The sequence below is a fragment of the Mirounga angustirostris genome, unplaced genomic scaffold, assembly GCF_029215605.1.
Source record: "Mirounga angustirostris isolate CCGP_5_RB_7025 unplaced genomic scaffold, mMirAng1.0.hap1 SCAF_1, whole genome shotgun sequence".
NCBI classification, from domain to species: Eukaryota; Metazoa; Chordata; class Mammalia; order Carnivora; family Phocidae; genus Mirounga; species Mirounga angustirostris.
Window position 1 is genome coordinate 129721619 of NW_026991709.1, and position 24967 is coordinate 129746585.

Sequence of the window (24967 nt, forward strand, 5' to 3'; positions counted from 1 at the left end):
CTCTGCCTCTCCCACTGCGTGTGCTCTCTCTGTCTCTCTCTCTCAAATGAATAAATAAAAAATCTTAAAAAAAAAAAAGTTCCAGTTTATGGCTAGTAAACAAGGAAGATACATCTAACAAATTAATTTCACTATTCATACTTCTTGATCAAGTTTTTGAAACTAAATCAATGCCTTGGAGTGATGGAACAATCCACTCCATTTATAAGCAAAGACCTGAACAAGGCTACCCAAACATACCCTCACTCAACTTTCAGGATTAATCTGCAGCACAAGGTAACATTTTATACAGTAACAACAACTTGAGAAAAAAAATCTAGATTGTCACAAATATATGCACAAATACTACCCGTAGCCATGATATCTGACTGTTAAGCATATATTCCAAATTAATAAAGGTGATCTGAATATGCAATACTAGAAAATTACAGATTTTATAGCCTTAAACCTTAACTTAGAGTAGAACTGAAAAATCAAATAAGTATCAGATTACACAGCTACTATCAAAGGGGAAAAAATCTTGAACTTGAAATATACCAATTATATCACCAGATTTACTAGAAAGATTTGATTTCATTCTAAAACTCTATGCACAAACCCCAATACAGTGGGCATATACAAACATGGCTATTTGTGTTTGGTAGATACCAGTGAAATCAATGTAAATATACAACACAGAGAAACCTATTTTGGGGGGACAGGGAACAAAATGATCCATCTTACTAAATCATAAAAATGTTTTAAAATCAAGCCTGTATGGTGACTTCTTATAATTTTATATGTTCTTTAAGTGATTTATATAATTTATATGCTGCTTTTTATTTAGCAGCTGAATTAAAAGCAGGTTTTGTTCCCCTTAGTTACCTATCAAACAGAGTTTTCAACACCTTTAAAAAACATTATCCTTTCATTCAGGAGGATCGTATGAAAATTTGTATTTAATACAATACCAACTGGGACAATATCAAAGGTTTTAACGTTTGTGTCACTGGAGTCCCAGAAGGAGAAGAGAAAGAAAGTGCTGTAGAAAAAAATGTTTTGAAGAAATAATGGCTGGAAATTTCCCAAATTTGGTAAAAGACATAAATTTATAGATTCACGAAGTTTAGTGAGCCACAAGTAGGATAAACACAAAGAAAATCATGCCAAGACACACAATCAAATTGTTAAAACCCAGATAAAGAAAAAAATTGTTTTTCTTAGACTGCTTTAAGGACTAGTTACACATAAAAGAAAGATTAGAAAGACTGGATTTCTCATCAGAAACCATGGAGGCCAGAAGACTCAAAAACAAAACCCCCGTCAAAGGAGAATCCTGCATCACATGAAAACATCCTTTAGAAATGAAGGCAAGCTAAGAACATTCTCAGATGAAGGAAAACTAAAGAAAATTCATTTCCAGCAATCTTGGTCTAAAAAGAAATGCCAAAGGAAGTTCTTCAAGCTGAAGGGAAATGATACCAGAGGGAAACATAGACCTTTAAGTATGAAGGAAGCACAATTAATTGAAAGCAAAAATTCTTAATGTTTTCTGGGAAGGAGTTCAATGTATTACATGTATTACATGGCAACTCTAATATAAAGTGGGGAGAGTAGGGACTTTTGTTTTTTTAAAACTTGAAGTGGTACAGATCTTTTGCAACTCTTTGGTTATGTTTATTCCTAGGTATTTTACGGTTTTGGATACAATTGTAAATGGGATCAACTCCTTAACGTCTTTCTTTTGTCTCAATGTTAGTGTATAGAAATGCAACTGATTTCTGTGTATTGATTTTTTTATCCTGCCACTTTGCTGAAATCCTGTATAAGTTCTAGTAATTTTGGGGTAGAGTCTTTTGGGTTTTCCACAAAGAGTATCATGTCATCTGCAAAGAGTGAGAGTTTGACTTCTTCTTTGCTGATTTGGATGCCTTTTCTTTCTTTTTGTTGTCTGACTGCTGAGGCTAGGACTTCTAGTACTATGTTGAACAACAGTGGTGAGAGTGGACATCCTGGCCATGTTCCTGACCTTAGGGGATAAGCTCTCAGTTTTTCCTCATTGAGAATGATATTCGCTGTGGGCTTTTCATAGACGACTTTTATGATACTGAGGTAGGTTCCCTCTGCCCCTACACCATGAAGAATTTTAATCAAGAAAGGATGTTGTACTTTGTCAAATGCTTTTTCTGCATCTATTGAGAGGATCATATGGTTCTTGTCTTTTCTTCTATTTAGGTAGTGTATCACATTGATTTATAGATGTTGAACCGCCCAGGGATATATCCCACTTCTTCATGGTGAATAATCCTTTTAATGTACTGCTGGATACTATTGGCTAGTATTTTGGTGAGAACTTTTGCATCCATGTTCATCAGGGATATTGGTCTGTAATTCTCCTTTTCGGGGGGGGTCTTTGTCTGGTTTTGGGATCAAGGTAATGCTGGCCTTACTGAAAGATTTGGAAGTTCTCCTTCCATTTCTATTTTTTTGAAACAGCTTCAGAAGAATACGTATTAATTCTTTAAATGTTTGGTACTCAGAAAACTATAGAACACTCATGAAAGAAATTGAGGAAGACACAAAGAAATGGAAAAACATTCCCTGCTCATGGATTGGAAGAACAAGATTGTTAAAATGTCAAAGAGCAATCTACACATTCAGTGCAATCCCTATCAAAATACCATCCACTTTTTTCACAGAGCTGGAACAAGAGAAACAAAGGTAAAAATGAACTATTGGGACTTCAACAAGATAAAAAACTTTTGCACAGCAAAAGGAAACAGTCTACAAAACCAAGAGACAACCGACAGAATGGGAGAAGATATTTGCAAATGTCTTACCAGATAAAGGGCTAGTATCCAAAATCTATAAAGAACTTACTAAACTCAACACCCAAAAAACCCCAAATAATCCATTCAAGAAATGGGCAGAAGACATGAACAGACATTTCCCCAAAGACATCCAAATGGACAACAGACACATGAAAAAATGCTCAACATCACCTAGCATCAGGGAAATACAAACCAAAACCTCAATGAGATACCACCTCACACCAGTAAAAATAGCTACAATGAACAAGTCAGGAAACGACATATGTTGGCAAGGATGCGGAGAAAGGGGAACCCTCCTACACAATTGGTGGGAACACAAGCTGCTGCAGCCACTCTGAAAAACAGTATGAAGGTTCCTCAAAAAGTTGAAGATAGAGCTACCCTATGACCCAGCAATTGTACTATGGGTATTTACCCCAAAGATACAAATGCAGTGATCCAAAGGGGCACCTGCACCCCAATGTTTACAGCAGCAATGTCCACAATAGCCAAACTATGGAAAGAGCCCAGATGTCCACTGACAGATGAATGTATAAAGAAGATGTGGTGTGTGTACACACACACACACACACACACACACACAATATTACGCAGCCATCAAAAAACTGAAATCTTGCCATTTGCACCGATGTGGATAGAACTAGAGGGTACTACGCTAAGGGAAATAAGTCAATCAGAGAAAGACAATTATCATATGATCTCACTGATATGTGGAATTTAAGAAACAAAACAGAGGGGACGCCTGGGTGGCTCAGTCGGTTAAGCATCTGCCTTCGGCTCAGGTCATGATCCCAGGGTCCTGGGATCAAGTCCCGCATCGGGCTCCCTGCTCCGCGGGGAGCCTGCTTCTCCCTCTGCCTCTGTCTCTCTCTCTCTGTCTCTCATGAATAAATAAATAAAATCTTTAAATAAAAAAAAAAAACCCAGGTGGCTCATCGCTACCATATTAAAAAAAAAGAAACAAAACAGAGGATCGTAGGGGAAGAAAGGAAAAATAAAACAAGATGAAACCAGAGAGGGAGACAAACCATAAGAGACTCTTAATCATAGGAAACAAACTGAAGGTTGCTGGAGGGTAGGAGGAGGTGAAAGGATGGGGTAACTGGGTGATAGACATTAAGGAGGGCACATGATGTAATGAGCACTGGGTATACGACTGATGAATCATAGACCTGTACCTCTGAAACCAGTAATACATTATATTTTAATAAAAAATAAATAAGATGAAATGAAAAAGAAAAACTTGAAGTGGTAAAATATTAACTCTATGTAGACTGTGAAAATATATATATATTGTAATCCCTAGATCAACTATTAAAGAAAATAATAAAGAGATATGGTCAAAATGCCAATGAAGAACATAAAAATAGTTCTAAATAAATCCAAATAATCCAAAAGAAGGAAGGAAAGAGGGAAGAAGAACAAAACTTGGAAGGCACAAATAAAAACAGCAGACAAATCCAGCCAAAACAATAAATAAAATAAAAATGTAAAGATCTAAACACACCAATTAAAAGATTCAGATTGTCATTTTGGATATAAAAAGAATACCTAATTATACACTACCTATAAGAAATCATTTTAAATGTAATGATACAGATATGCTTAATGTTAACAAGATGTTAAAAGATATACCATATAAACAGTAATGTAAAGACAGCTAACATGGCTACATCAATAATATCACTTAGAATGCAGAATTAAAAAAAAATTACCAGAGACAAAGAAGGACATTACATAATGGTAAAAGGGTCAATTTATCTAAAAGACATCACAATCTTCACATAATATACAACTAATAACAGAGCTTCAAAGTATATGCAAGCAAAAATGGTAAAAATGCTGGGAGAGATAGGTAATCCACAATTATAGGAAACCTCACATGTCTCTCCCAATAATCAACACAACCAAGTAAATACATAAAATCAGCAAAGATATAGATGACCTGAACAACACTACCAACTAAGTCTAATTGATATTTATAGAACACTCTACCTAACAACAAAATAATATACTTTATTTTCAACTGCACTTGAAATACTCAGCAAGACAGACCAAATTCTAAGCCCAAAACCACACCTGAACATATTAAAATAAATTGAAAACATACAAGTATGTACTCTGGCCATAAAAGAATTAAACTAGAAATCAGTAACAGAAAGATGCTTGGAAACTCCCTAAGTATTTGGAAATCAAAGTTGATACTCTAATAGTAGAGAAAAAAAGAAAACTAATTCTAAATAACCCATGAAAAGAGGAAATCTCACAGGACACCAGAAAATATTCTGAATCTGATTGAATGAAAATTAAAATATTGTACATCAAAATTTTAAGGATGAAGTTATAAACAGTATTTAGAGGGTAATTTATTTATTAAATGTTTCTATCACGAAAGAAGTTCTCAAATTAATAATTTAAGCTTTCATTTAAGAAACTAGAAAAAGAATAAAATAACCATAGAGCAAGTAGGAAGATAGAAAGAATAAAGGACAGAAATCAACAAAGGTGAAAACAGAAAAACTACAGAAAATAATGAATCCCAAAGCTAGTTCTTTGAAAAGATCAATAAAGTTGATAATCCTCTTACCAGAATAACAAAAGAAAAAAGAAAGAACCAGTATCAGGAATGAAAGAGGGGATTATGGGTAAAAACCTCAAAGACGTTAAAAAGATTAAGGGAATATTATGAACAACGTTAGGCATATAAATTCTACAATTTGGATGACAAGATCAGTCCTTCAAAGACACAAATGTTACTCAAAGGAAAAAAAAAAAGTGACCTAAGTAGTCCTACAGCTATTAAAGAAATTAAACTTGTAGGTAAAAACATTCCAAGAAAGAAAATTCCAAACCCAGATAGTTTCAATGGTCAATTCTATCAAACATTTAAAAAATAATACCAATCTGCACATCTAGAAAGCAGAAGACAGAATACATCCCACTTTATGAGGCCAACATGTTATAATTCTAATACCAAAACCAGGCATAGACATTACAAGAAAACTATAGACAGTATCATTCAACATAGATATAAATACCCTTAACTAAATATTAGCAATTGGATCCAATAATACATGAAAAGAATTATGTATCACAACCAAGTAGGGTTTATTCTGAGATCATAACTCTAGAATCAACCAATGCATATGGACTAAATAAAAAACCACATCATCAGAACATTTAACAAAACAACACCGTTTCATGATTGGAAAACAAAAACCAAAAAACCTCTCACAGCAGACTAGGAATAGAAGGTAACTCCTTTAACCCGATTAAGGGTATTTATAAAAGTTATAGACAATATCCTACTTAATGGTGAGGATTTCTAAGATCAGAAATAAAGCAAGGTTATGTCTACTCTTGTCGTTCCTATTCATTCTCAGACTGGTAGTCCTAGTCAGTAAAAAGAAAAAGAAACAAAAGGCATTATAGATTGGGAAAGAAAACATAAAACTGTCTCTACTCTTAGATGGCATTATTGTTTACCAAGAAAATCTATTTAAAAAATCCAAGAATTAGTTTAGAAAGGTTGCTGAATGCAAGGTCAATATACAAAAAGCAACTGTATTTCCACATACTAGCAATTAATCAGAAATACAATTTTTAAAGACTGTGTATTTATAATACAAAAGAAAAGAAGAGAGAAAGTGAAAACAAAAACAACAACAGAAAAATGCTTTGGTATAAACCTAAAAGAAATGCAGGATTTGTATGCTGAAAACTACAAGACACTCATGAAGGACTTAAAGAAAACCTACATAAATAGGAATAACATGTTCATGAATTGGAAGACTCATTATTGCTAAAATGTCAATTTGATCTGTAGATCCAATGTAATCTGAATTAAAATCCCAGCAGGATTCCTTGTATATATGAACGATCTAAAATTTACATAGAAAGGCAGAGATATTAGAATAGCCAGAGCAATTCTGAGTGAATAGAACTTAGTTGGGGATCTCCCACAGTGTGATTTCAAGAATTACTATAAAGCTGCAGTAATCAAGGTAGTGCGATATAAGAAAAAAAAGACGTATCTAGAATAAAGAATCCAGAAATAAACCCATGCAAATCTGATCAACTGATTTTTAACAAAAGTACAAAGGCAATTAAATGGAGATATAACCTTTCCAACAAATGGTCCCAGAAATCCACATGCCAAAAAATGAACGCCAATCTATACTTAACACTGAATACAAAAATTAATTCAAAAAGGATCACAGATCTAAATGACAAATCTAAGATTTTTAAATGTCTAGAAGAAAAGATAGGAGAAAATGTGTATGTTGGGCAAAGAGTTCTTGCATAGGACACTAAAAGCACAATCCACCAAGTTGATAAATTAAACTTCATAAAATGAAAAACTTTTGCTCTGAGGAAAATATGTTAAAAAGATAAAGGACAAGGCATACACTGGAAGAAAACATTTGCAAATCATATATCTGACAGAGAACTTGCATTCATAATATACAAAGAACTCTCAAAACTCAAAAAATAAGATAACAGCTCAACAAAATATGAGTAATTACATTGTGTTGGGAAAACTTAGTACCCATTTGGGAAAGGAAAAAAACAAAAACCAAAAAACACTACCTCCCATTATATGCCTAATTTTTTTTATTATTACGTTATGTTAATCACCATACATAACATCATTAGTTTTTGATGTAGTGTTCCATGATTCATTGTTTGCGTATAACACCCAGTGCGCTCCATGCAGAACGTGCCCTCTTTAATACCCATCACCAGGCTAACCCATCCCCCCACGCCCCTCCCCTCTAGAACCCTCAGTTTGTTTCCCAGAGTCCACAGTTTCTCATGGTTCGTCTCCCCCTCCGATTTCCCCCCCTTCATTCTTCTCTTCCTGCTAGCTGCTGCTTCTTTTTTTTTTTTAACATATAATGTATTATTTGTTTCAGAGGTACAGGTCTGTGATTCAACAGTCACACAATTCACATTTAATTGCAATTATATAAAGCTAAATGTAAAGAGCAAAATGATAAAGCTCTCAGAAACAAATACAGGATATTATCTTTATCACTCAGGTTAGAGAAAGACTTCTTAAGATATCAAAAGCTCAAAAGCTTTAACCATGAAGGAAAATACTGAAAAAACTTGACTAAATATTAAGACCTCATGTTCAATGACACAAGAAAGAGTGAAAAGTCAAGCTGGAATGGGAGAAGACACCTGCAACATACACAGCTCACAAAAGGTTCATATCTAGGATACATACTGTAAATTAGTAAGAGAGAAAATTCAAAAGAAAAATGAGCAAGAGATTTAATAGGCACTTTACAGGGCGCCTGGGTGGCTCAGTTGGTTGAGCGACTGCCTTCGGCTCAGGTCATGATCCTGGAGTCCCGGGATCGAGTCCCGCATCGGGCTCCCTGCTCGGCGGGGAGTCTGCTTCTCCCTCTGACCCTCCCCCCTCTCATGTGCTCTCTCTCTCTCATTCTGTCAAATAATAAATAAAATCTTTAAAAAAAAAAAATAGGCACTTTACATAAAAGAGGCTATGTGAATGTTTAATAAACATATAAAAAGGTACTTGACACTGTCATAAAAAACTCAAACTGTACAAATAATGAGATACTACTACATAAAAAATAGAATGTCTAAATAAAGAAGTCTGACAAAACCCAAAAACCAAGTATGTGTCCGAAAATGTGGAGCAACAAGAAATCTCATACAGTTCTCATGGGAGTATAAATTAATAATACGGTATTCTCTATTAAGCTGAATATACGCATAGCCTACATGCCAGAAATTCTATGCCTAGGTATATACCTTAGAGAAATGCTCATGTGCAACAGAGGCATGTTTATGAATAGCTGCATTGTTCATAATAGGCAAAAACTGGAAATAACCCAACTATCCATCAATAGCGGAATATGGATAAACTGTGGTGCATACATTTGGTGGAATATTACAAATAATCTTAGATACACATAACACCGGTAAATTTTTGAAATAAGATAGTGTCGTGCAAAAGAACCCAGACCCAAAAGAATACATGTTGTAAGATTATTTAATTCAAAACATGCAAAATTAAATTGTACTGGTTAGAGAGGAATAATTAAGTGGCAAAATTATCAAAGAAAACCGAGAGAGAGAGAGAGACAGTTATAGAAGTCAGATTAATGGCCACATTGCAGGGTGGGAATAAACAGTTCTGATCATAAGGTGGGCACCAAGGGCAGTTTTGTGGCAATAGCAACGTTGTTTCTTGATCTGTGTAAAGGTTACATTTAAATAATTCATAATAATCTACATTTGTTTTACATATTTTGAATGTGTTACACTTCACAATTTTTAAAAAGATTAAAAGAAAGAAGGAGAAAAACACTGGACATGAGTGTTCCATCATTCTTCTAAAATATCAATTAAAATATAACTGAACTAAAAGGATAAGCATATAAAAAAACTGGCAGAAGACACAGGCTCAGACATGGTATTTCAGCTTAAGAATAAGAGTAGGGCGCCTGGGTGGCCCAGTTGGTTAAGCGACTGCCTTCGGCTCAGGTCATGATCCTGGAGTCCCTGGATCGAGTCCCGCATCGGGCTTCCTGCTCGGCAGGGAGTCTGCTTCGTCCTCTGACCCTATCCCCTCTCAGGTGTTCTCTCTCTCTCAAATAAATAAATAAAATCTTAAAAAAAAAAAAAAGAATAAGAACAGTAGTGGGATGCCTGGGTGGCTCAGTCGGTTAAGCGTCTGCCTTCTGCTCAGGTCATGACCCCAGGGTCCTGGGATCGAGTCCCACATCGGGCTCCCTGCTCAGCGGGGACTCTGCTTCTCCCTCTCCCTCTGCCTGCCGCTCCCCCCTGCTTGTGCTCTTTGACAAATAAATAAAATCTTAAGAAAAAAAAAAAAAAGAATAAGAACAGTAGCTTCCTTTGTTAGTTTGGCAAGTTTTGTTCTCCTAAACTAGGCACCCAATAAATAATATTCAAACCCTTGTCTATAAAAACTACCACAGAAAACAATGGTACATTAGTTTAAAATATTTACGTAATTGGGCTCCTGGGTGGCTCAGTCGGTAGTCTGCCTTTGGCTCAGGTCATGATCCCAGGGTCCTGGGATCAATTCCCTGTACTGGGCTCCCTGCTCAGTAGGGAGTCTGCTTCTCCCTCTCCCTCTGCTATGCTCTGTCTCTGTCTCTCTCTCTGTCAAATAAACAAATAAAATCTTTAAAATAAGATAAAATATTTATGTAATTTCCATGTTTTCTTCAACAATTCTAAGACTGGAAAAAATATCTCAAGGTTTTGTCACTGTAATTTTATGGAAAATATTCATTTACTAATTAATCTATTAATTAAATCACTCACGTTTATACTAGATAATTTATAATTATGTAATTCAAATAAAATGTATTTTCTTGGGCACCTGGGTGGCTCAGTTGTTAGGCACCTGCCTTTGGCTCGGGTCATGATCTCAGGGTCCTGGGATCGAGTGCCACGTCGGGCTCCCTGCTCGGTGGGGAGTCTGCTTCTCCTTCTATCGCTCCCCCCCATTCTCTCTCATTCTCTCTCTCAGATAAATAAATAAAATCTTTAAAATATATATATATATTTTCTTTGTGAATACATGATTTGGGGTGGGATGGGACAGGAAGTTTCCTTTCCCAAATCTGACTGGCTATTACAGGTACTTTGGTTTACCCATAATTACCAATATATCAGCTATTTAGTCTTGTTTATAGTTTATATGTGCCACCATTCTGGCAGCATGAAAAGTGAACCCCACATTATCAAAAACTATACACTTGGCTTATTAGGCAGTTCTTAAAAATGAATGGCAGCTCCCAGAATGCCCTCTTCACCTGTGAAGTTTCCATTTTTTCCTGTGTTGCTTTGTGGTATGTGTTCGGCAATCCTGCAAACTTTACTTTTATTTATTGATAATGATTTAGATGCTAATATAAAAATAGTAAAGCTGCTTTCTAGTTTGTCAGGGAAACTCATTTATTAAATGCCTTCCCTAAAACCAACTTCTATTCCTGAGCATTGTAGGAAAGATGGGATTTAGTCCCCTTGGCAAAGAATTGGATAGAATTGCTCCGTCTCCCTCTCCACTGTCCCTTTAAAGTCAATGCTTTGACAGATCATCAACAGAATACTGCAAATGATAAAGTTATTTCATAAGAGAAGAGTACCTTTGCCCACATGCATTTCAAGCGCATGTGTTTTTTTTTTCTTTCTTTTTTTTTTAGGAACTCACCCTTCCTATGTCAAAGTGATTTGAATTGTCTAAGCAAGTACTGAAGGGGATGCAAGGCAAAATGACATGGAAAGAAGCCAGTTTAAAACTTAATTTGTACTTGGGCAACTGATAGCTAACTGCTGCCACCCACCAAAACCCAAATACATCCCACACACAAAAACAAGAATACCCACACACAACATAGCCAAACACCTTTACATTATACACTTGTTAAAGTCAGGGACTATGTCTTATTTTTATTCATTCACTTCTAACATTTTTTAAATGGCTACTATTTACCATAGACTGGGCATAAATACAGGGAATAATTCAAACCAGGTCCCTAGGTTAAAGGTATTAAACAAGACACATGTTAATTTATATGAGTGCTACAAACATCTAGAGAGCTGTGGACATCTATTAGGCTGCCATAATCTACCTGGAAGACCAAGAAAGGTGTTCCAGAAAAGGGATATTAGTCTTATATTGGTTCTCTATTGCTGCATAACAAATTACCACAAACTTAGCAGCTCACGATAGCAGTCATTTATTAATTCACAGTTCTGCAGGGCAGAAGTCCAGGCACAGTGTGGCTGGGTCTTCCGCTCAGGATCTCTCCTAAAGCTGAAATCAAAGTGTCAGTGAGCAGTGTTCTCACCAGAAGACCTAAGGAAGAATCTACCTCTACGTTCATTTATTTACAGTATAGAAGATTATATAAGATATGTACACCCGGCGGAGGGGGGAGATTCCTAATGGGCCATCTTAGGAATTCTGCCTACCATTAAGGGCAACCTAAAGAATGAACAGAAACTGAAGATGAGGCAAAGGGAGTTGGAGACAATGAGAGCACAACTGATATCCTGAGTCATGAAAGAGCATGGAAGAGTAGGGGGGTAAAGTATGTATGACTTGGACTTGTCTTCCCAGTCCCCAGCAGAGTAACCGGGACTAATTTGCCAAGGGAATGAACCAACATACCAAGTTATACCAAATTAAGCTAGGAAGTATTTAATAAGGGCTTATATACTTACAGCTATAAGGGAAAAGCTAAGAATTTCTTGTAGTACTAAACCACTACGCAGAACTGAGGAGTGACAAATCAGGGGAGACAACATGGACAGAAAACTAACTGGAAGTTAAGAAAACTGGACTCTTATCCTATATCTCTTCTAAATATAAGTGACCAAATCAAATAAACTCCAAGGGCTTTAGTTTTGCCTCATCTTTAACAGAGATGATTTAGGGGCGCCTGGGTGGCTCAGTCGTTAAGCGTCTGCCTTCAGCTCAGGTCATGATCCCAGGGTCCTGGGATCGAGCCCTGCATCGGGCTCCCTGCTCAGCGGGAAGCCTGCTTCTCCCTATCCCACTCCCTCTGCTTGTGTTCCCTCTCTCGCTGTGTCTCTCTGTCAAATAAATAAAATCTTTAAAACAAAAAAAAACAGAGATGATTTAACTACTTGATTTCTAAGATCCCTTTCTAGTACTAACTATCCTACAAAATGGAAGGCATGGTTCTTGCCCTGAGGCAAATTTTATTTAGCAAGTTTAGAATCTAGTATTAATTCATGTTGTAATCTAGACATTGCTTTATCAGCAATAATATTAAAAAGACAAATCCACAAAGAATCCTATTATAAACACGGAATTTACTCTTTTACAAATTTAGCAGTAATCAGCCACTCCTATGCTAAGGTTTACTTGCCAAAACTACTTATCCTGTATTATTTTTTTAAAGTAGGCTTCATGCCCAACATGGGGCTTGAACTCAGAACTCTGAGATCAAGAGATGCATGCTCTACAGACTGAGCCAGCCAGGCACCCCCAAAATTACGTATCAATACCAAGTCTTATTAGAATAAGAGGAGGTAAGGTAATCTATGCCCATCTATGATGGGCAATTTAATTAACAAATATAATACTATTGTTTAGAAAACTAATGTACAGAATTTCGATTTCAAAAATACTGCTGGACTAAACGAGAAAACTGCACTTCACAAAATATGTAAGGTGTAAATCTGAAAACATCCAATGGAATGTCAGTCAGTTGTTTCAATCAATAAAATTATTTTTAATGGCTTTTACAGAGCTACATATATTTTAATAGGCATATCTGCCTGAGTTAAGGAGACAGAGCTGAGAGTCTGGGGAGAATACAGGGGCTAGAATTCTCAGGACAGAGTAACAGAGTAACAGAGAGAGGCTGGTACAGCTAGAAAATCCCAAAGATCTGCAGATTATCCCCTTGTGTACTCAGCTAAGTACAAAACAGCACATGCGTATAAAAACACGTCTGGGGAAAAGAAGCATCCAAAGTAATTAAAGCAATCAACCTTTTTCTTCTTATCACCCTGACCTAGGGGGTTTTTTGAGGCTTTTTTTTTTCTTCCCTAACTGCCCCCATGAAATTTTTATACTACTGTGTACCTAATCTCTGCAGTTTGGCCCTTTGGAGGGTTGTTAATCATTGTAATAAGGTGATCGATCTTTCTCTCACACATATACACATACATACTCACAGCAAAAAAATAAATTTTGCCAAGTCGGGGGTGATATCACCCCCAGTGAGAATATATGGATTTTGAAGGAACAGTGCTTGGGTTTCATACAGGAAAGTATCCTGTTTACACAAGCTAAGGTGAAAAACTCGTATTTCCTGGAGCACTGGACAGAGTACTCAAGAAAAACTTACCTCAGTACAGAATACTTAGCATTTTTTAAAAAAATTAAGTATCATTTATAGTAGAAACAAAATTTATAAGATATAAATTTCACAATATATATAAAAGGCCATCCACAGTGAAATTACAAAATTTGCTGAGAAAAATTAAAAATGACCTAAATAGAAGGAGAGCTATAACCTGTTCATGGGTCAGAAGACTCAATATTGTTAAGATGTTAACTTTTGCCAAGCTGACCTACAGATCAACATAATCCAATTTTGCCCCTAGAATTGACAAGCTGATTCTAAAATTTATATAAAACACAAAGGACCCACCCAAAACAATTTTGAAAAAGGAAAAAGTTGGTGATCAAGACTTATTATAAAGCTATAGCATCACAACAGTATGGTACTGGCATTAACAACAGACTTAATAAAGATATAAAGACAATTCAATAAAAAAAAATCGTCTTTTCAACAAATATTTTAATAACTGAATATACCCACATATTAAAAAAGTGAACTTTGGTATATATCGTGCATAATATACAAATATTTTTTTAAAGATTTATTTATTTGAGAGAGATAGCACACACAGAGAGAGGGAAAAGCAGACTCCCTGCTGAGCAGGAAGACCAACGTGGGGCTTGATCCCAGGACCCTGGGATCATGACTTGAGCCAAAGGCAGACACTTAACCCAGGCACTCCTGAATAATATACAAATATTAACTCAAAACAGATTATAGATCTAAATGTGAAATTTAAAACTATAAAACCTTTGGAAGATACAAGAAAACCTATGTGACACTGAGATAGCGATCTTTTTATTTTATTTATTTATTTTTTTTAAAGATTTTATTTATTTATTTGACAGAGAGAGACACAGCGAGAGAGGGAACACAAACAGGGGGAGTGAGAGAGGGAGAAGCAGGCTTCCCGTGGAGCAGGGAGCCCGATGCGGGGCTCGATCCCAGGACCATGGGATCATGACCTGAGCCGAAGGCAGACACTTAACGACTGAGCCACCCAGGCGCCCCGACAGCTATCTTTTTAGATACAACACCAAAACCAAGACCCATAAAAGAATGAATTGATAAACTGGACATCACAGAATTTAAAACTTCTCTTCAAATAAACTCTTAGGAGAATGAAAACACAGCCACAGAGTGAGTATTTGTATCCAGAACATATAGAGAACTCTCAAAACTCAAGAGCAAGAAAACGATCCAATTAAGAAAAAAAAACTAGCAAAAACATTTGAAAAGACATTTCACCAACGAGAATATACAGATTGTCAAGAGCTATATGAAAAGATGTTCAATATCATTAGTCATCACAGCAATGCAAATTAAAACTACAATGAGATACACTGTGGGATGGATACAGTGTATCCAATCTATTAGAATTTTTAACATTAGAAGACTAATCATACCAAATATTGGTGAGAATGTGGAAAAACAGATTTTCACATCTTGGTGGGAATGTATAATGATACAGCCAATTTGGAAACAGTTGGCAATTTCTTAAAAAGTTAAACATATACCTACCATATGGTCTGACCTTACACTAGACATTTACCCAAGAGAGAGCAAAGCCTATGTTCATATAAAGCCTTATACAGAAAGGTTCACAGTAGCTTTATTTGTAATAGATGAAAAAGGGAAACAACGCAAATGTCTACCAATAGTTCAGTGGATAAACGTAATTGTGTTTATAGATACAACGGAATACTACTGTTAATACATGCCACAGCATGGATGAAATTCAAAATAATTATGCTGAATGAAAAAAAAGCTAGACAAAATGACATATTATATCATTTCATTTATACAAACCTCTAGAAAATACAAATTAACCTATAGTGACACAAAACAGATCAGAGGTTAGGGGCAAATGGAATCTTTTGGGAGTGATAGAAATGTTAGCTACTTTGATTAAGGTGATGGTTTTATAGGTATATGCACATGCCAAAACTTATGAAAACAGTACAATTTAAATATATGCAATTTATTGTATGTCAATTATACCTCACTAAAACAAAACAAAACAAAAGGCTGAGGTGCTAGCTGAGACCTAACAGACCAATTAGTAACTTCAGCTCCGTCTGAAATTTAGGACAGAATTTATGACATTTTGCTATACTATGTAACTATCATTATTTATTTATATGTAATAAGTATAAAAAAATCATCAGCTTTATTGCTGAGTATACGAGTAAAGATACTTCATCTCTATTAAAAGTATCATTGTTTACCCAACACCCACTTATATATACATGTCCAGGAAAATTACTTCAAAGAACTTAGACTACATTTAGCCTATTTGGAAAGACAATAATTTGTTTAGTAATTCATAATAAATACAAACATTCTAAAATTTTTGCATGTCCACTGAAGCAGAATTTTTGTTTTCTTGGATCCCACTTTATTTCCAATTAGCAAGATTTAAAAAGAATCCAAATGCTCTCTAAAAGGGGGACTGGTAAAATAAATTACATTATAAACAATGCAAAACTCTGTGGCTATCAAGAAAAATGAGGAAGCTTTCATTACTAACAAGGACTATTAATATACCACATTCCCAATATATATTCCCCAAATATATTGGGGATAAAAAATAAAAGATGCAAAATGTGTATATGCTAAATAAAAAACAATACATGACTGGAACATAAAAATAAGCCACCATCAGTTTCTAGCTGCAAAAACAGCTGGTTTCATTTAGACAATACCATCTTTGTTTCAGAACCACCCAAAAGCCATTTAGTCACAATGACATTTAGTACATACACTCATTTACAGATCTTCGGGGAAAACTGCACATTGGTGAAGAAAACTTAAAAATCTGAAACCGGAATCTAGAAGCACTGGCAAGAATAGAGGAGAGGTGTCATTTCTAGGCATGGAGAAACTATAGAGGAATTCTCTCCTGAGTGTTAACTGAGTTGGTTCTTCTCTCTTCTTCACTCCCCCCTTTTTACTCTACGTCCCATGGAAGCCAGGAGGAAGTTGGGTGGGTACACCTGAAATGGGGCTGAGAGTTATGGGTTCCAATACTAGTAACTGTGAGTAGCTACAGAAGACCATGTACATGCATACAGTGTGTACATGTGTATAGTTTTAGGACAGAGAGTACACGTGACCTCAAGTAACTGAGCAAAGAGGTTTTAAGAGCTTAGGAACATCAACAACTTGGTATACTAGAAGCCAGCAGAAGTGACATGTGACCACAAGAAAGACTGGTTGAAGATTAGAGCACTTCTTGCTAATTTCCAGAAAAAACTAGAGAACATGGTGAAGGGTGGGGATGTGTGGAATTCAGCAACCTGTGTAAACTTAGGGTTTACTACTTTGTGTTAACTGCCAACAATATTATTACAATAATAACGAAAACTAATGATCTGCTTGTGTGATATGTGTATGTATGTGTACTTGCCAAGCACTTCACCTGACAAAGTAAAATCAGTATCATTTCAGTGATCCCAGAAAGTATTTTTGGAAAGCTTAAAAGATGTTAATAATTTGGAAGGCTACTTGGGCAAATCAATCCCCAAATATTTCAAATGATAAAGCTAAATTCAGAAGCGAATAAAATATACAAGACAGCATTTCCAAAAATATTAAGTTATATGATAGATATAGGCAAGGTCTACTTATTGACTAGCTCTTAAATCAACTCTTTTGTGTTTAAAAAGGGTCACTCATAATCTAAGCCTTCCTCTGGCTAGATTATAATTACCCCTAGTTTGATTATTACTTTGAATGATGTTTTTATCTAGCCAAAAAATCAGGCACCAGGGAGGCTTATGTATTCATTCATTTGCAATCCTGACATTTAATAGCACTTGGTATCATGAAAATTAGGATCACACTTGCATTACAGTTTAAAAGGTAGGAATCCATAGAACATGGCCATAGCTTTTAGGGGGAAAAATCCATTTTTGAACCATTATTGCTTTATGGCACTATTTGACAAAAGAAAATGTATTTCTCTTTCTCCAATTTACTTTATTTCCCCAGTTACTATCAAGTCTGACATGGGTTCAAATTCCTGTTCTTCTATACTTACTGATCCTGGAGATGTTCAACCTTTCTGAGTTTTAGTTTTGTTAACTATTGGTGGAATGGAAATGTTAACCAACTTTACAAGATTGCTGTATGAATTGAATCACGTAACATAAGAAGGCTTAGTCATATCACTGTCTCTGAAATAAAATTCCATAACACCAATTTTTATCACTCTGGATAGAAGAAAACTTCTATGTGTAGAAAATAATTTTTTTATAAAGTCAGACCTTTCCTCTGAAATGTGTTATTAATATTTCAGACTAAATCATTTGGGCTCCACAACATGGCATTAAGTTCTAGTAAATCCTAGGGAAAGTAAGTAATAATTATTATTATTTTGGCTACATTCATTCATTTACTTATGGAGATTTTTATTTATTTGAAAGAGAGAGAGTGAGTGAGAGAGAGAGCATGAGCAAGGGGAGGGGGAGAAGCAGACGCCCTTGCTGCAACCTGATGTAGGGCTTGATCCCAGGACCCTGGGATTATGACCTGAACTGAAGGCAGTCACTTAACCGACAGAGCCACTCAGGTGCCCTTGGCTACATATATTTAGACATACAAATGAAACCTTCTGGGCAAAAGCAGGTCATTCAGGTCATTCAGAATTTTTAGATCATCTTAAATTTGAAGTTGAAAAAGCACTGAAGTCCATTATTGTAACCCCACACATTTTACAAAAGAAAAGTTAGTCCCAAAGAACTTAAATGGATTTGCTCAAGTAGTATATATAGGTAATAAGGTAAGAAAATATGAGTACTTAGTTCTAATAACTTATATTCCAATTGTTCTTTACACTATATATACATACCACTCTGCCTTTATACTGTGTTTCACCTTTTTGATTAACAGTGCTTCTTCCATGTCCAAGTAACTTTTATTTTTCCAACAGTTTGCTATTTCAACTGCTTCTAGGCAATCAAAAATCTTCTATTAGGTTACCTATCCAAACAACTATTTTCCCTTTATGCCTTCCTATGAAAATGCTGATTTTCTCCATATATGGAATGGCAATATAACCAGTGATGGTAAGCCTCTATTCTTGCCCCAGGGGATAAACCAGGTAATAAACAATGATTGATCTAAGCAAGAAGTTAATCCCATTCTACCTTTGTTGGTGGATTGGTTTAGAATAAGCTAGTAAGCACATAATACAGCAGTCATATCTACTATGAGGAGAAAGCTAAAAGTCTCACAGAAAAGCTCATCCAGAGCTCTGGCATTACTGTCTTAACCAACCCCCAAATCACCTTGCTCTAGATTAAATTATATAAGCAATAAACCTGTATTTAGTTAGGCAATCAATTACTTGTGGCCCAAAGCTTCCAAATACGAAACTCCAGTATTTTCTAGTGAAATCATCTTACCTAGCTTCTACGATAGAAGACTTCCTTCTCAGACCAAACAATATAAGAGTTTTATTAAAAATCATTTAGGTGTGTTAGTAAAAAAGGTGCTATTTGGTAGTCCACAGTATTCAGAACTTTAGGACATGACTGAAGAAACTAAAATAATAAATCTAAAATAATACAATGTTTATTCAGTATAGAAACAAATCTGAATTTGTATATCCATTCTAAAAATTTATAAAAATAACTTCAAAACCATAAGTTTCAAAAAGATGTTATTGTCAATTACTTAAACTTATTTTTGAAAAACACTGCCGTCACACTGACATGAAGCTTAAATATATTTTACCTATCAAGAGTCATTTTAGATGACAAAACATTGTTTTACTAAACAAATGTATATACATCACCTCTTAAAAGAAAAAATTTACTATCTTGAATTCAAAAAATGGCCACAGATTTAACAAATTGTAAAATTATGACAATGCTTTCAACTCCTGAGTCACATGAGAAAAGACCAAAAAGTAGCAATAAAAAAAACTTGTCAAAAACCCATGAATCACTGAAGACAACTGAAGAGTCACCCACCCTCAAGAAGGGCCAACTAGTCTGAAATACTAACTTAGCTTTTAGTTCGGCCCTAAGTTTCAGAGTAAGGGCACAAGCTAGGAGATGTTAAGAAATGATGGTTAAAAGTAAGTAAAGAAAGAACCTATAAGTAGAGGCTAAAAATTGTAAATGTTTGAGGGTCACACACTAGTGACACATACACAATAGTTCCCAAGGATAGGACACTAGAATAAACTGATGCTCAAGATGATTAATTTTTTTTAATTTAAAATAATTTGATTAATATAGCAAAAACTGGTGTTGGCTATAATGAGACTTTGTAATGATGGGGACATTAATCATGGTAAATAGCATTATAGTCCAAACTTTCTCACCAAGATAAGATTTGTTAGTACTATTAAGGAAACAAACAAACAAACCCAAAAGACTAGAGTTAAGCAGAACAGAAAGCCATTTTCCTCCTTTTCATAAGTCTATACCACTGTAATTATTTTCTGTACTAAGAAAAGTCGACCCTTCAGGACACCCCAATTAGGTAAGTAACCAGGCACTCCATTTAAAATAAATATGTACATCCTGAATTAGGTGCATGTATCCAATAAATATCAACTTAAAGGCAATTCACTTAGGAAGGTTTAAAAAAAATATAATGAGAGCATTTTGTTGGATCACTACTAATGTTAGAATGAACCATTTTAGCTAAAGATCAAATTTATTTGGATAATCCAACTTTTAAAAGATAAATACTTTTTATAGCTACTTAATGTTACCATACTAGTACTGTACGAAAGAATGAAGGAAAAGATGAGAGTTTGAGATGAACCTACAGGTTTTCATAGAATTACCAATCATTTTTGGTCATCTGTTTTGGTGTTGCTATAGCAACTTTATGATTCATGACCCCCTCACCCCAATAATTCAGAGGACTGAATTATGTATGAAAAATGTATTGCCAATGTGTTTCCAGTATCAGTAACACACATTAATGAATCTGATCTTACTATAGTAAATTATATATTTTTAGCCTCAATTTAGTAAATTAAAGAAACTACCGGCCACTAGAGAAACACAGAGGAAATTATCCATATACCCAATCCTTATAAAACTGTGTCTCATGTCAGTCTTGAATGTTAAATCACTATATCTTTTAGTTTCAAATATGTCTTTCTTTACTGAGACTCAAACAGATGAGTCTGTGTATAATGCTTACAATGCTTATTTACAGAAAACAAATTTGATCTCATAATTAAATTAGATACAATCTTAATAGAAATGTCTTTTATTTAAAGTTCACAAAAAAGAACCCTCATCTAAAATGCATACAAGTATTTAATAGTGAAGTGTCATGATGTCTACAACTTACTTTCAAATGGGATTCAGCAAAAGAAAAAGAAAAACTGTATGAGTACATATATATAATACATGTAAATAAATATAAGAGGGAAAAGCAAATGTGGCAAATTGCTATCAATGCTGGATCTACGTGGAAGATATATGGGTATTCAGAGTATTTTTTCAGCTTTTCTGTGGAAAAATTTCCAAAAGATGGGGAAACAAAGGACCCTCACAGGCTCCTAGTTCACTTGTGCTATAGTCTTTATCCTGAATATATGTCCAGTCCCTCTTTTGAGGCAATTACCTCAAGACCCTTCTGCTTTCATTTACAACAACTGTTACAGAACTGTGTTATGTCTTTTTAAGGAAATCCTATCTCCAGGAAAGAGTTTTTATAAGTAGATTTAAAGGCCAGTATCAGTGAATTAATTGTTTTACCTGAAAGTTAACATCTTCTTTCTTAAATATTAGTGCTCGAACTTCATCAGGATCTCCATTAAATATAGCTTGCACCAGCGATGGCTAAAATACAAGAGAGCAATAAAAATATTAATCACACTGCATGGATGATTCTAAAGATATTTCCACATAACTTTTAAACCTAAAATTTTTCTCCCCTTTAGCAACAATAATCAATTTGGTTTTTGACATTAACCAAAAGTTTCAGAAAGTCAAATCATATGAAAGTACAGGATTCCTCCCTGAATAAAAAAGGTCTAATTAAAAAAAAAAAAATCAGTTCAGTATGACCAAAATTAGGTAGATAGTAAACACAATCAAACTTTATTTTGTGTGGGTAGAAGTCTTTTGTTTATACATGTGTGTATATATATGATAAAAACAAAGTCTCTTCCAAATACAAGTGTGACATCTCAACATCTACTCGTGGAACATAACTTGTCAAACAAGCCATTCCTAGGCCACACTGAGGCCCATGAAGGTAGTAGGCCTTTTTGAAAAGTTCCTTTGGGGCATTAAGTAACTTGCATGGGTTAGCATTACACGTTATACAGATAGAAATCCAAGGAAGAAAATCTGGCAATTGATGAAAATCACTACTATCCAAAGACCAAAAAATACCATATACCTGAAAAACACGAAGAGGCAAACACGTGTATCTAAATATAACAATTTCTTAACAACACAGCCTCTCTGATAAGGTATCATATTATACTAGTCAAACAAGAAACCAATTGACAACAACATTAAAAGTAAGGTTAAGGATGAAGCCTGATTCTTTTTCATATAAAAGTGCTACGTGTAAATACATAAAATTCATTACAGAAAAGGCTGTGCCTCGGTATTTCTAGCCATAGCTTTCCTAAAACATACAGTTCCTCATTCTTGTTACAGCAGTTTTTAAAACCACAAAATGAAAACAGAAATGTGGTTGCCAGAACTACGATTCTCAATTTTTTTAAAACAAGTCTTTTTAAGAAAGTAAGAGATAGTAAGTAAAGTCTGAAATGGGTTATCTAAACATCTTAAAGTAGTAAAAATCAGAAATGTGTGCATTTTATACCCAAGTAATACTATATCATATTTACATAACTATATTGCTTTATTTGGGTTTTTAATGAAACTAGTGGAAACCAACTTATGTTTATTCTTAAAAGATAAAATTTACCCTACTAGTTCAGAAGACAGTAAACATAAACTCTCATATCTTACCAATACACTTCCAGAAGGTGGTGAATGTAGGGATTTATTTTCCTGTGGCAATTTAGAAATGAAGGCAGGAGATTCATCTTCTACCTCCTCCAAAACAACAATACACACTCGACTCATTCGCTCTTTTAAAATACTAAATCCCAAGCTATGTGATAAAAGTCACAGTTGGAAGAGCACAAGTAGTTTTTCCTCTTCTGTACAACACTTAGGATCATTCTCTGAACAGCGCAGCTGGTTTTTTAAAGTTAATAAGTACTATCAGAAAAACTGAAGTTTAAAATTATGACTACATAACATAACTTCCTAAAAATAACAAAATTCTATTATCTTCTGTTGGGTTACTATAATACTTAAAAGAAATTTCACATCAACATGTCAATTACTAAAACAGAGTCCAGTACAAGCTCATTTAAAAATATTTTTCCCCTACCAAAATAGTCATATTGCTCTCTGTCTCACAGAAATTTACTTGCATAAAAAGATCATTGTTTGGGGCAACAACACCACACAATACAAAATGAAATGAGAAACAATTACTGTGACAGAGATGATTACAGCTATACCCACTCTTGCCTGCAAGGTCATATAGTTACCAGTAGCTGACTTCCTTGTAATTAAAAAAAAAAAAAAAAATCTCACTATTTTGTTTCCACTTCTAACTTGTCTTCATTTCTTCAGCTTCTGGTTTAATACAGATATAATCCAGAAAAAAAAAAAATCTAGAGCTCAGCACAAATTCTTAAAATAAAGCTCAGAGGTTGACAATTCTTTCTGTGTTTGGGAAAGAAAAAAAAAAAAACAACACTCTGCATTAATAGCAAAGCTGCAGTACATTTACATGCGATGAGTCAGACCACAAGAGACAATAGGACTCTTGGTACTAGAATACAGCTTGATTAATCCAGATATCCCATGTAATAGAAGAAACACAGATAGCTTTATTCCCATCAATAGCATAAGCAAGGCAGAGCGTTCATTCTTTCTCCATCAGGCAGTTGTCTGTGGCTGCTCCAGCAAAAGGGCACAGCACCAGGCAGAAATAGTGTTAGCAGAGGATCCTAATGGAACAGGCAGGCTGCGAAGGAATTAGAAGGCATTTGAGCTCAAATTACTGCTTCAGGCTTTTCATTTTAAAAAAAGAGAAAAAAGCCCAGTAGTTTATCATTCCAGTGTTTCCTTTGATCTCCACATGAATACAGCTTCCATTAAATAGTCTTCATTCACAGGAAAAAACAGCAGACTGTGCATCTTCTTTGAGCCAACTACTTTATTCAATCATCTGCTCTGTGCCAGTAGTTTCCTTCCACTGTAAAAACCGCTACAGTTACCCTTTTCAGTAGATTTCAGATGCTTCCCCGTTCCTCAGATGATCTTGCAAAATGCCACTAATACCTCCAATGAGTAGGTCCTTAAAAAATATCTACGGAACCTCAGGATCAGCCCCACAGAAGCATTCCAACTGAGCAACAGTCTGAAGAGCAAAGACTGCAGAACCGCAGGATGAAATGCCTAGTAATGCTCACATGTTACACTTACCAGAGATCTGAGCTACTGCTCGGGATGTAACTTCCTCTAGCAGGAGAAAAAAATAGTGCATTTGGACAGCCTTCACAATTAGAAGGTTCATGCCAGTTCTGTGACTAATCCAGATCAAACTGAAAAATTCTATAACTGAAAAATGAGTGCGCTTTTAACATTTTCCACTAAAAGCCACAAGGAAATCTGGTGTACTGCCTCTGCTGACTAACACTGGTTTTAGCAAGTAAACAATTCCAAACAGCTTAACTGCTTTCGTATGTTACAATATAGCAAATGTTTAACCCTATAATGACAGCTGCAATTAAGAATGTCTGCAGTGAGCCCATAAAAGAGATGGAGAAATATTTATGAGAACATAAAAACACAAATCTAAGATTTTATTCTTTTTTACCAAGATCATTTTTTAATAAACCAGATATATTTATTTTCAAAAATGCAAAAAGTTCAAACAAAGAAATTTAAGATTTACTAACAATTTCTAGGTTGTTGAATTTAATCTATCAGGTCATATATTTAAAGGGAAAAAATAAAAATGTAAAAATGTAAAAATCCTAGCTTGAAACTTCTTTGGATCATCTGAATTTCACTGAAGAAATTAAATAATTCTACCTTCCCATCTAGAAATGGAATAAAGCCTTAAAATCTTTTAAACAGCTTCATGAAACTATTGTTTAAAGTCCTTAGCATTAATTTTCTTTCTATATGTCAAAAAAGGCACAGGGTAACATAAAGAAAGCAAAGATTCTCCTTTCTCTATAAA

General features: G+C 34.9%; 1 protein-coding gene across 11 annotated transcripts in view; it reads right to left on the minus strand.

The window, feature by feature from the left end:
* The window catches only part of ANKRD28 (ankyrin repeat domain 28), a 200861-nt gene that overhangs the window by 98919 nt on the left and 76975 nt on the right, over nucleotides 1–24967 (minus strand). For 8 of the 11 annotated variants that reach the window (XM_045903839.3, XM_045903837.3, XM_054504424.2 and 5 more), the window contains one exon: nucleotides 21436–21519. In XM_045903839.3, coding sequence (XP_045759795.1) covers nucleotides 21436–21449 — 14 coding nt within the window. In that variant the 5' untranslated portion in view covers nucleotides 21450–21519. Of the gene's footprint in view, nucleotides 1–21435; nucleotides 21520–22668; nucleotides 24550–24967 lie in introns of those variants that run through there. The other 3 variants (XM_045903834.2, XM_045903841.2, XM_045903840.3) reach the window with 3 other exon arrangements.